The 12,252-nt window shown below is 43.2% G+C and overlaps 1 protein-coding gene across 1 annotated transcript in view; it reads left to right on the top strand.

The window, feature by feature from the left end:
* rnf43 (ring finger protein 43) overlaps positions 1-10,214 on the top strand; it is a 98,739-nt gene extending 88,525 nt beyond the window's left edge. Inside the window, exons 3-9 of the mRNA XM_014469427.2 lie at positions 4,653-4,727; positions 5,106-5,237; positions 5,334-5,435; positions 5,540-5,710; positions 6,717-6,819; positions 7,438-8,934; positions 9,992-10,214. Coding sequence (XP_014324913.1) covers positions 4,653-4,727; positions 5,106-5,237; positions 5,334-5,435; positions 5,540-5,710; positions 6,717-6,819; positions 7,438-8,934; positions 9,992-10,017 — 2,106 coding nt within the window. The 3' untranslated portion in view covers positions 10,018-10,214. The remainder of the gene's footprint in view (positions 1-4,652; positions 4,728-5,105; positions 5,238-5,333; positions 5,436-5,539; positions 5,711-6,716; positions 6,820-7,437; positions 8,935-9,991) is intronic.
* The last annotated feature ends 2,038 nt before the right edge of the window (positions 10,215-12,252 follow it).

The following is a 12,252-nucleotide window of genomic DNA, read 5'->3' as shown; positions in this document are numbered from 1 at the left end:
CCCTGACAGATTTACCAAGCAAAGCATCTTGTCAGACGATGGAAAACGCTCGTCTGCAATAAAGACATCAGAGCGGCGTCGTTTGTTTCTGCTCAGTCAACAACACGCGGCGATGCCAGGCCTCGGCTCACAGTGTGCCCATTTCGCTAGGCCGCACTTTGCCGGGGGTTGTAAACAAACAGCCCCGCAAGGTCCAGAGGAAGGCCACCCACAGCTGCGGAGGGCAGATCACTGGCTCCGACTGATGTTTACGCAAGCAGCGCTGTGGTTAATACGAAGATTTAAGGGCTGGCTTGTTTGTGTGAGTCATCTCCTTCCAAAGGCCCATCTCTGTCGCAGCTCGAAGCCAATGCTGCGAGTCCAATGTTTGGCAAGAAAAAAAGCATCAATCAGGCTTTAATTTGTCCATTTAACACATCCGATTAGAGTTGTTCTAAAACAATTGAAAAAAAATGTTTTTTCAATTTTGTTTGCTTCTTAATGTAAAAATAATAACAAATACTGTAAGGTTTCCATTCTAAACTTGTAATAAATAACAGGCTGACGCGTTATAAGAGACAATTTAATTTTGATCTGACTGAGAGACAACCCTGTATTAATGAATTGCTCCATATTTAAATGTCTTTTTCCATCCAACATCACACATGCTAATATATAAAGTTTAGTAAATTCTGCTGGGACTTTAAGTGGAGAGTCTTCTTTGGTTAGACAAGTTTTCAGCTTGTGGGAAAGAACCTCATGCTCACTGTTAGTACAGTGTATGACCTGTGATGCTGTGGACCACAGATCATAGCCATCATAGACACTTTAGATTTTGTTTTATAACCTGGTCGTCATCGCTGCAGCAGGCCAATGACCTAAAATGTTTGTGCAAATCAAAAACATAGAAATGCTTCAACTGACTCAAAATCAATCTCCTACCTTGCTAGCCTGGCCCTCAGACCAGTGTCGTAGTACTCGAGACCGGTCTTGGTCTCGAGACCATATTTTGATGGTCTCTGTCTCGTCTCGGACTTGACCGCATTTGGTCTCGGTCTTGTCTCGGTCTCGGGTTAGGTGGTCTTGACTACAACACTGCCTCAGACTTAAATCTTATCCTTCTACATGCATTACATTTTTAGTTAAAGAATATGTGTATTTTATGTTTACTCAGAAAGTAAAAATACCTCACGATGTTTGCTGAAGTTAGAATTCCCAGGGGAAATTGCCCATTGACCCAAACACAACATGGCTGCCTTGCATATTAAAGGGGGGCTATTATGTAAAATGTACTTTTATGTCCTTTATATGACGTTATAATGTTATTCCCTCATCAGAAACATACCTCAAGTGTTGCTTTGATTATTTCACGCATGTTTGAGATAGCAACTATTTTAGGAGTGCCTAAAATAGTACAAAGTGCCGCTCTATTTTCACAAAACTCCTCCAGGCTAGTGGCAGCAGCAATTAGCAAACACCTGGTGAAACTGCACATTTTTAAGTCATGACTTAAATTCATATAACAGCTTTTTTTTATGTCAATTGAAGGTAACATAGTTACTCGACTGTGCTATAAAGTAGCACTTTGTGCCTGGAAAGCACAAAATGCCTCCCCTTTAAGCTTAACTGCCTTGAATAGAGAAACAAGCTTATTTTCACTTTAATGCTCTTTTTCAAGTTTCCTTCATTTTCTGCTGGATTTTAAAAACGTAAGCTCTTCTCTTTCGTTTGTTAAAGTGCTCAGAAGAAACGTTCGACAACCGGTTAAACTGGCATTGACATGAAAATACCCTCTAGTCTTGATAATACATGTTTCAGTAGGAAATGTAAAGCTGAGAAGTTGATTGTGATTTCTAGAAGCAGATTCAGTGTCTAAATCAGTACATATGATGCTGCCTCTGCTTTATAACATCAAATAATGTTTTTTTCACATGCCTAGTTATGCCTTCCTGGTGCCAAATGATTGGCTTTGAACGGGGTTTGCCACTGGGTTTCCTCAGATGTTTGCGACACCACCACCTCAGCTGAACTCATTTCTCTCTTGCCAAAGTTACAGCTGCACTCCTCTCCCGCCCTGCCCTCCCTCCACTCCCCCGCCTCAAGTTTTCCCTGTCCCTCCATCAAAAACCCACCTGCATTAAAATAGGAAACAGGTCGCTTGCTTGTTGTTTGTTAGTTTTTTTCGCTGATGACGTCTTTGCTGTGTTGCTCCGTTAATACCGCAGTCATTTCCGACGCTGCAGTCGTTCCTGCTCGCGTTGCCAAACAGTGTGTAATCACATGTGTCAGGTTGCTCCTCATGAGGATAAGTGTTTACTCAACCGCAGCCATGTCTGTTTCAGCTCCGGACCCAGTGGCGGGACCCGGACATGTCGAAACACCCGTGTTGATAGCCCTCTTAACGGTCTTGTTAGCGTTGGACGTCCATTTTCTCTGCACCATTAAAGTTTAAATATATCTCCTTTTAATCATGTAATGAGATCTCTCTGCCTGTTTCCGGATCTGCGGCTCTGGGGAACCACATGGCTTGGCAACCACAATCTGGAACCACTACTACTAATGCCGAGATATAAAAAGACCACAGCGGTCGTTTAGGAAGTGTGTGATGATATATTTCTGAGCTGTTTGTATGTGCGTGTTGGACTTTTGAACCCCAGGTAAAGCAAATTCCCACATGTCAAACAGCAGCTTTGAAAAAAAAATCCTTTCATGTGACCGCACCTCATTTAGGCCCAAGCATGCACTACGATTACTATTCTGATGAAACAGGGGAGAGGCTGTTGCAACAGAGGGCTAGCAAGCCACTTGACCTCGTTTTGACATGAAAAACTTGGTCAATACTTTGAATGCCGCCGGCGTATCCCGAGGGTCGGGTTTTTTCTCGCGCGCACGACGGTTCGACCGGGGCCATTAGGTGTTTCAACTCGCGTCTCGTCCTCATCAAGCGTTGGCAGATGTCAGACACTAAAGAGCATGTGATGAGACGTTGATGAAACGGTTGCCGTTTGCTTTCACGCTGGCGTCTGCCAAAAGCTTTCCTGGGCCACAGCATCAAAAACATCCTTCAGAAGCAGCGCGCTGATGCTGACTGACAGCAGATCTTAGAGACGTTGAGCCAGCACAGATCCAACTCATTTGTTTGTTTTTTTATTATTGTTTTTGTCAAAGAAACAACTTAAAATTTCCATTTGTTTGTTTCTGGATCCAGGTGTTTTCTTGATGTGGACATTTCTGGGAAACGTTTCTGTCATCAGGTTAAAGGTTACTCCACCTTGTAGAGGTACAGAAAGGCAATCAGTGTCTTGAGATATGTTCAGAAACATTGAACTTGACATGCCCATAGTATGAAGCAACTATCAACACGTTTCAGAGTAGGGATGGTGCTTCAGGGTGCAGAGGAATTCACATTATAAACTGGTGGACTCTTAATTTACCTATTAGTTCTGAATTTATTGCACTACATTTTATTTAATGGCAACAACAGAAAAAATAAAAAGCACACCACACTTTCTTTTGAGAAAAACTGTTGTGTTGATCAGATCACAAGGAACGATGATAAACACATTGCAGTTTGTGCAACGTGAAATCAGTTAAGCTGTATGAATACACTGCAATCGCAACCTTTATGTCCCAAAATGCCATTAGATTTCAACTCCTATCTGCTTTTATTTCAAATATTTTTTAGGGATACGGTTTGCTGTCACTTAGGATATGAAGAGCGCGTCTAAAAGCACACCATCTCTTTCCTGCTCTGATGCGACTGTTATCACTTTGAAAATCACACGCTGTGACAAATTTTAAAAAGTGAGGGGGAGGAGCAGATTTTTAGAACCTCGTTTGAATGCCAAATTGTCCTTATTTCCATGTTGGGCTGATATTGGACGCATTTTCTGTCATCCATCGTTGCCCTTCTTTTGTTTTCACGCCATAAAATGATCCGCTCTTGATTTCAGTCTGTAAAAGATCCTAAGAGGATAGTTAGGCCATTATTGTTCTTTTGAGTCTGTGTTGGGCCAGTGAAGGGACTTGGGTTGGTTTGTCCTGCCAGGTCCGAACCCCTGGCAGGACATGACTGCCACCTAGTGAGGATTTGGGACAGATATATCTGTTTGCTTTGCAGGACAACATGAAACTGACCTGTAGAAAGCATGATGTTTGTTGCTTTGGGAGCAAGTTAGTTAGGCTATTAGTGAAAGAATGTAGGCCTGCAACTGACAACTATTTTAATAATCAATAAATCAATAGATTAACTGATTACTAAAATCTATTGATTATTCTAACGATTAAGTAGTGAGTCAGATAAAAAAAAAAAGGCACATTGTACAGCTTTTTCCTTTTCTACTTAAGGCTTTTTTAATATTAGAAATTAGAAAATAAATATTTTACTGACTAAAATGCAATACCACAGCATTCCTTTGGTAAATCTGAACCAGGTGAAGCTAAAGCTACACCACTTGAGGAGTTTTGACTGAAATCTGTTCACAGACATAGGGTGATTTTTATCATAAATGCAAAATGGATGTATTATTTTGAACAGTTTTAGCTTAATTCGTGATATTAATATCTTCTTGTTTTGTTCAGTTGTCACGATTAATCTGATTAATTGTTTCAGCCTTAAAACAGTTGGTGTGTATGTATTGAAATGTGACACTGACCGTATGTCTCTCCCTCAGGCTCGCATAGCGTTGGAAAGGGGAGCCCAAGCTGTTATCTTCGACGTCAGCGACGTTGCCATCGCAGATGCCGAGGTAAATCTCCTCAAAACGTTGTACTCTCTCCGAATATAAGTAAGACGAAAAGGCACGTTTAGTAGATTTTTTTTTCTTTTTGCACAAAATTTAATCTAGGTATAGCTAAAGCCACTTGAAGAGTTTTGAGTAGAACATATTTGCATACAAAGAAAGTTTTTCATCTTAAATGCAAGACATATTTATTATTTTTTTGGTACAGATTTGGCTTAATTACCGCCTTGAGTATGTTGTTCTTTCAGCAAATGGATTAATCGATTGCAACGTTTTTTAACGATCATTTCAACAGTTGAATAATCCCATTGATTGCTTAAACATGAAGAGGATGATTGTCATCCTCTTCATTTAACTGACCATTGCACAAATTCCCGCCCACAGCTGAAGAACACAGACTCCCTCCCCCATCCAGTGGTGCTGATTAAGGGAGCGGACGCTAAGAAGCTGATGAATCTGGTCAACCACAATGAGGAGGCCACAGTTGTTATTGAGGCCAAGGTGGAGCCCAAATGGGTAAGCAGGACGTCTTCTGATGTTCAAATGAAAAGAAATCTTGAAGAAGCAAGCGTGTGGGTCAGGCTAACACATGTTTCTCCATTTGCTCTCCAGCCGCATTATGATGTGAGCATCCTGCTTACCATCGTCCTGGTTATCCTCACCATCGTGCTGATCTTTGCTTTCCGCTACAAGTGCAAGTCCAACAGAACTTGGGTGAGTGAGTGGCAGCTGCAGCTCTTTGGGGCGATGAAATCCCTCAAAAGTTGTTGTTAATGGGTTTTTTTTTTTTACTGTCTTCGTCCGCTGTGTGCGTCCAGGACTCCGTCCATCAGCAGACAGTGCGGGCCATCAGTCGGCTGGAGACCAGAATCTACCGCTCCCAGACCTGCTCCGGCTCACAGCGCCACCGTGGGGCGTGGGGCTCGGCCAGCAGCTCTAACTCGAGCCCCGTCTGCGCCATTTGCCTGGAGGAGTTTCAGGACGGCCAGGTGGGGAGAAAGAGAGCCTGCCAAACGGGTTGTCTGGTCAATACCTCACGAAAAGAGTTCAACTTTTTCACTTTTTGTCGCATCAAGACCACAAACTTCAAGATATTTTACTGACCTGGACAGAAGTTCAAACTGAATGGAGCATATATATATATATATATATATATATATAATATACATATTATACAACCAACCAAGACATTGCCGTCTATATAAATTTGGAGGAGCTGCAGAGATTCACAGCTCAGGTGGGAGAATTTGTGCCCCAACTGACTTTTACATGGAGGGTGAAGTATGTGAAAATCCCCCATGTATGTAAATAAAACAACAAAATGTCCACAAAAAACTATTTATTTATTGTCCCACTGTCTCTTGGAAGTAAACAGACATATTTTAGGTGCAAATGTCCATTTTTGTTTAGTTATTTTGTAATTATGTTATTTATTTGTATTATTTGCTGAATTAATTTTTAATTTGAAGGCTATAAGATGCTTCTTGACAAAAACTGTTTAGGTTTAAAATTGTGATTTTGAGACATAAAATTTGTATGGGTGGGGTGGCAAGGCTCCCCTTGCCCTCCCGTGTAGGTCCGCCCCTGCCAATCAGCCATTTTTGTAAAAATGGCAAGAAGAAAATCTTTGTTGAAATAAATCCTATTTAAAGTTCGCCATAGGAGAGAGCAAACGTGAAAGAATGTGCTCTGGTTAGAAGAGCCCAAAATGTTTAAAAAAAAAAACCTTAACACACCGACCACACAGGGAAACATGGTGGTGGCAGCATAATGCTGAGGGGATAGTTTTTTTTCCATCAGGGTTCAGGTTGAGAAGCCAAATACAAGAGAATCTTTAGTTTTTCTTTCAATCGTTCACTACTTTATCTTAATCATATAAAGTCTTGATAAAAAAACAATAAAGATGGTGTGAAGGGAGTGAATATATTTGCTGTTGGTTTGTTGTTCCTAGTGGCTAATTTATCAACAAATCTGTCTGTCTTTCTACTTTGCCAGAATGTGAGGATCATCTCTTGTGCTCATGAGTTCCACAGAGACTGTGTGGATCCCTGGCTGATGCAGCACCGCACCTGTCCTCTCTGCATGCACAACATCATGGGTCAGGACGCAGATTTGTTCCTATATATATATATATACAGTACCGACCAAAAGTTTGAACACACCTTTTAATTCAATGAGTTTCCTTTATTTTCATGACTATTGACATTGTAGATTCACACTGAAGGCATCAAAACTATGAATAACACATGTGGAAATATGCACTAAACAAAAAAGTGTAAAACAACTGAAAATACCCCTTATATTCTAGTTTCTTCAAAGTAGCAAGTTGCTGTGATTACTGCTTTGCACACACTCTGCATTTTCTTGATGAGCTTCAAGAGGTCGTCACCTGAAATGGTTTTCACTTCATAGGTGTGCCCTGTCAGGTTAATAAGTGGGATTTATTGCCTTATAGTCATGAAAATAAAGAAAACCCATTTTAATTAGAAGGGGTGTCCAAACCTTTGGTCTGTACTGTGTATATATATATATATATATATAGTAGAAAAAAATGTTCTTTTCTGTTACCGATTTAAAAAACCATTATTTTAAACTGTAACAGAAAAGAAAAATTTTTTTGTACAAAACTCAAACAAATTTGGAATTTTTTTATTATTTCTTTCTGTTTTGTCTGAAGTTTTTTCCTCTCTGTTCTCGCGCTGTCTGTCGTCCTCAGGAACGGAGCGTCAGCCTCAGAGAAACAGAAACCAGCAGAGTTCAGAGCAGAGCCAGAGCTTCTTGCACCCGCAGCAGTACAGCAACCCTCACAGCCACCCGTTCCCCCAGCACGCCATCCCCTTCTCCATGAGGCCCCACTACCCCCGTGGTCCCTCCGGACCCTACCCCAACCTGGGCCACTACAGCGGCTCGTCTCCTATGGACGCTCAGACCCTCCACTTCCTCAGCAGTCGGCAGCTGGGTGCCGGCTGCGGGTTCCACCTCCCAATGGACGTTCCGGGGCGACCCCACAGGCTCGGAACCGGCTGTCGGACCTCTGCCCATCACTATGCGTCCCGCCGCTCCTGCCACACTTACCGCTCCTCCTGTCAGGCCCAGCGGAACGCATCCGGCTCCAGGCTGCAGCATGGTGCCTCGGCGGCGGCGCAGAGCCGTGGCATGGCGGGCAACGGCCGGCAGGACGATGGGAGTTGCTCTGGAGGCAGCTACCACACGGAGCGCAGCGGGTACCTGGCGGACGGGCCGGCCAGTGACTCCAGCTCGGGGCCTTGGCACGGTTCCTCCAGTGACTCTGTCCTGAACTGCACGGACGTGTCCCTGCAAGGTGTTTATGGCAGCTGGTCCACCTTCCGCAGCTCTCTGAGCAGTGACTACGATCCGTTCGGGTATTTCGGGACGGGGCCGGCGGCCGGAGTGGGGAGTGGGCACGCCCCACGCAGGAACAGTCTGGAGGCCACGGCCCAGAACCGGCCTAAGTCTCTGGATTCTGTTGTGAACAAAGCAGGCTGCCTGGAGGAGCAGCCGCAGACTGTTTTCAGCCACATCCACTACCACCGCCACAGACATCACCACTATGAGGAGGGGGAGCACGGCCAGCGGCCGAGCAGGTGCTCAGATGAGGAGCAAGGGGCCGCCGCCTCTGCTCCGGGTCAGGACAAAGACTCCCCGCCGTGCCCTCCAAAACACAGCCCCTGCCACTGCCCCAAGCCAGAGCCCACCGACCGACCCAGCCCGGGGACGGAGCGGCAGGACCTCGACCAAACGGGACCGCCGGTCATTGTTCCCCCGATCCCCCTGCAGCTGCAGCCCCACTGTTGCCACCAGGGCCACGGACACCCCCCCGCTCCTGTAGTGGGGGGCTGTCTACTTGACGGACCCTCCGTTCACTTTCACCAGAGCCTGGACCTGCAGGACGACCGCAGCATCCACATCCACTACGGCCAGAGCCCGGCCTACTGCTGCACGCCGCCCGAACTGCACCCGGCCCTGCTCCCCGTGCCCCTCATCTTGGACTCGGCGGGGATAGAGGAGTGGCCGTGCTGTGGGGGGGCCCACGTTGTCTGGCAGAGACAGGTGCAGCAGGCTCACTCAGAGCCTCAGCTTATGGGGCCCGGGACCTCAATGGACAGGCCCCCCTGCAGGTTCCACCAGGGGCCCTCTGCTGAGCGCAACACGGACATTTGTTTATACTGCCAATCGATACACCATAATCAGGGTGAGGACCCTTTTTATGTACTTAAAACTACTAGTCAGACCTGCATGAAATTTACTCTTAGTCACTGTAGATATGTCACCTGGAGAACATTTCATGGTCAGTTTTGATATTTTGCTGTAATTAATTATTTCATTTATATAAAATCTGCCGTCCTAGTGGATGTGGAAGTGACATCACATATTATTTCAATACCCTTTCAGCAAAAAACAATGGAGACTGCACCACTGCTTCTCTGCTTGTAAATATCAGCCCGTTTTATTTAGCAGAATACCAATGTGCTAAAAATGACTCATATTGGCCGATACCGATGTTATTGCCGAAATATTTTGCATAAAATAGCTACGCAAAAGCTCTTTATGAAATTCAGGACATTTTGCAACAATTATGCACATGGAGATTCATTAGTCTCAAAATATTAAAGTCCACAATTTTCAAGTCCCTGTACTGCTTCACGCACTGCTTACTGTAGAAAAAGCACGATATAACTAGTTAGCACCACCTTGCGCATCTCAAACTCTATCAATTTGTTTCCTCGCTACAATTCTTTTTTTTTTTTTTTTTACCTTTAAATGTCACCAAAAGCTGATGATAGACATTTTGGTGGATGAAACAAAACCTAAAATACTCAACTGAAGGGAAATGTTTCCTCCTTCAATTGGCTCAGGCATAGAGAAAAGTAAGTTGATGGCTGATGAACAAAGATTCAAAAAGATCTGAGATGGGTGTGTCGGTACTCACAGAAGACACAAAAAAGAAAGCATTTTCCTTCCAGCTGAAGTTTATGTTCACAAACAACACACCCGGTTCCCATGGTGATCTACTTCGAACTTTTGCTTCTGGTCAGCTCAATGCAAAACCTCTTGTGAAGTCAGAGGTACAATTAGCTGTGATTTCTTCTCTTTGCACTTTTTAAAAACTTTGAGAATTCCTCTTGTGGAAATCCATGTTTAATCATTTCGCAGCTGTCTCGATGTAGTGAATGCATACGCTTTTTGCTGTTCTCAATCCTACTCTTCTCTTTTTTTATCATATTAATCATATTCAATTGTGTTCACAGGATCAGAAGAGGAGTCTGGGGTGTAAGAAACTATCTCGTCCCTTTCGCTGCCCAGGAGCCAGAACGGAAAAAGTTCTTACAAAATCCACCAGTAACGCCTTCACTCAAGCAAAAGTCCCAGCTGCCTTAGGAGGACTCTCATCCCCAAATAGTGAAATTATCTTCATTTTGTAATAAAAAAACAAAAAATACTAGAATATTTGATATAATATATACTGCTCAAAAAAATAAAGGGAACACTTTAAGTGTTAAACACCTGTTTAAGTGTTCCCTTTATTTTTTTGAGCAGTGTATATACTTTATGATTTGAATGTGTGAAGATAGGATAGGGTGTTGCAGGGGAAACAACTCTCCTGGTCAGACGCAGGAGGATTGTTCACATGGTCGCAGTTTCCCAAACTCCTCGGCAACCGCCACCCAACGAATGGTCCTGCTTTGGGCGTCGAGCCCACATGAAGTGCATCACTTGCTCTTTTTTCTTTTTTTTTTAATACAAAGCAACTTGATTGCTCGTAGAGGTACTTCCCTTTCTCTGCCTTCCTTCGCTGAGTCCGCTCTCAGCTGAGAAATGCTTTTCTCTCCAGCCTACCTCAGCTCAGATTTTCTTAACACGCCTCACACAAAGAGAGAGGGTGGGGGGGACAGAGGAGAGGTCTTTACAGGTACTGCTGTAGTGTTTTGTTTTATATTCCTATGTAGCTTCCACAAACTCAACAGGTAGTAGTTCCCTCTCTTGGCAGTCTGGATCGTTCAAATGGAGAGAGAAAGTTTTTCGATGCTCAGCCCCCCTGCAAACGACTAGCATCCTCTGAGGTCGCTCAGCCTCGTTTTTATTATTTCAGTAATGGCAGCTGTTTCTTTTTTTTTTTTTTTTTTGTCCTTCTCGTCTCTGTTTTTGATGTTGTTTGCAAGGTTTTTAGTTCTTCAGAACCAGCCGGTTTGACTGAATTATGTGATGGTCATTACAAGCTATTGTCATGTTCTTTTTTTTTTTTTTTTTTTTTGTCATTTCTCTTCGTCAGAAGGATGGCGATCACATCTTCGGTTTTATTTTTATCTTTTTTAACTCACCTTGATGTTATGCTGTTTGCTGCAAAGGTTATGCTTTCCCCTCGTCTTCCACAACCTCTGAAACAAAACGTAATTGCCTTGTAGCGCAACTGGTGTAAAATCATGTAACAGTACCTTGAAAAATGTTCACCTGGTCGAATTTGTTCACTTTTCTCATGCCGCAAACTCAAACTTCAGTGGATTTTATTGGGTGTTTTTTGTGTTAGATCAACAAAAAAAAGCAGTAAAGGGTGGGGGGGCATGTGTTTGGCCTTGTTCACTCTTAACTGCGTTTCCATTGACCATACAATGGCAAAATTTGCTTAATGGAAACACGTCAATTTCGAAAAAACATTTTGCTGCTGGGATGAGGCGGGTTTTGGCCGTATCGAAATTGGTTTATTTCGCAAAACTGCAATGGAAACACCGTTATCACATCACACGTGTCACATGATCAATAACCGGATAACAATTGTTGTGGAAAGAAACAATTTTACCAAGCACTGTCAGGTGAAATCACTCAATCAGGTTTATTCATATATTGTGCACAATACAGAGAGCTGGTAGGACAATCAATAATGAAGCAGGTCTGGATGAAACGCTCTGCCAGGCAGAGACAACACTTGAGTTTTACACCAAGGATAAGGAATTCAAAACAAGGGGCGAGACAGTCTGGTTCTGATGCAGCTGTAGAAAACAACTGCCAAACTTGTACAGGGTTTGGTGAGAGTTCACAAGCATTTAATATAACTTGATCAGCAGATGTTAACTTGTAGTAATTTTCCACCACATTTTCCCTCCTTTTGATTATGAGTTAATATGTAATATTTACTATCTTTGTTTGTAAAAGTGAAAAGAAATTCTTCCACTTCGCAATAATTCGCCACTTTGTGTTGGTCGATCACGCAGAATGCCACTGAAATACACTGAAGTTTGCTGTAATGTGGGGGGTGAATACTTTTGCACGGTACTGTACTTTTATCAGTTCATCTGATTCTGTGCTGTGGCACCACTTCCATAAGAGCTTGATAACAGTACAGAAGAAAACACTTGGCATTTGGAAAGAAAATCCACCTTGAACTTGGCAACACTTTCAATTGAAGAAATTTTAACTGTCAACACGTTGTTGTTTTTTTTTCTTTAAGTGTGAAAACGCTATAAATAATTGTGATTGAGATAGTTGTTCCCACTTATTTCGATTTATCCGTTGA

This window comes from Xiphophorus maculatus, chromosome 11 (assembly GCF_002775205.1).
Source record: "Xiphophorus maculatus strain JP 163 A chromosome 11, X_maculatus-5.0-male, whole genome shotgun sequence".
NCBI lineage: Eukaryota > Metazoa > Chordata > Actinopteri > Cyprinodontiformes > Poeciliidae > Xiphophorus > Xiphophorus maculatus.
The sequence above is the reverse complement of the archived record's forward strand: the minus strand, read 5'-3'. Positions and strand labels throughout refer to the sequence as shown.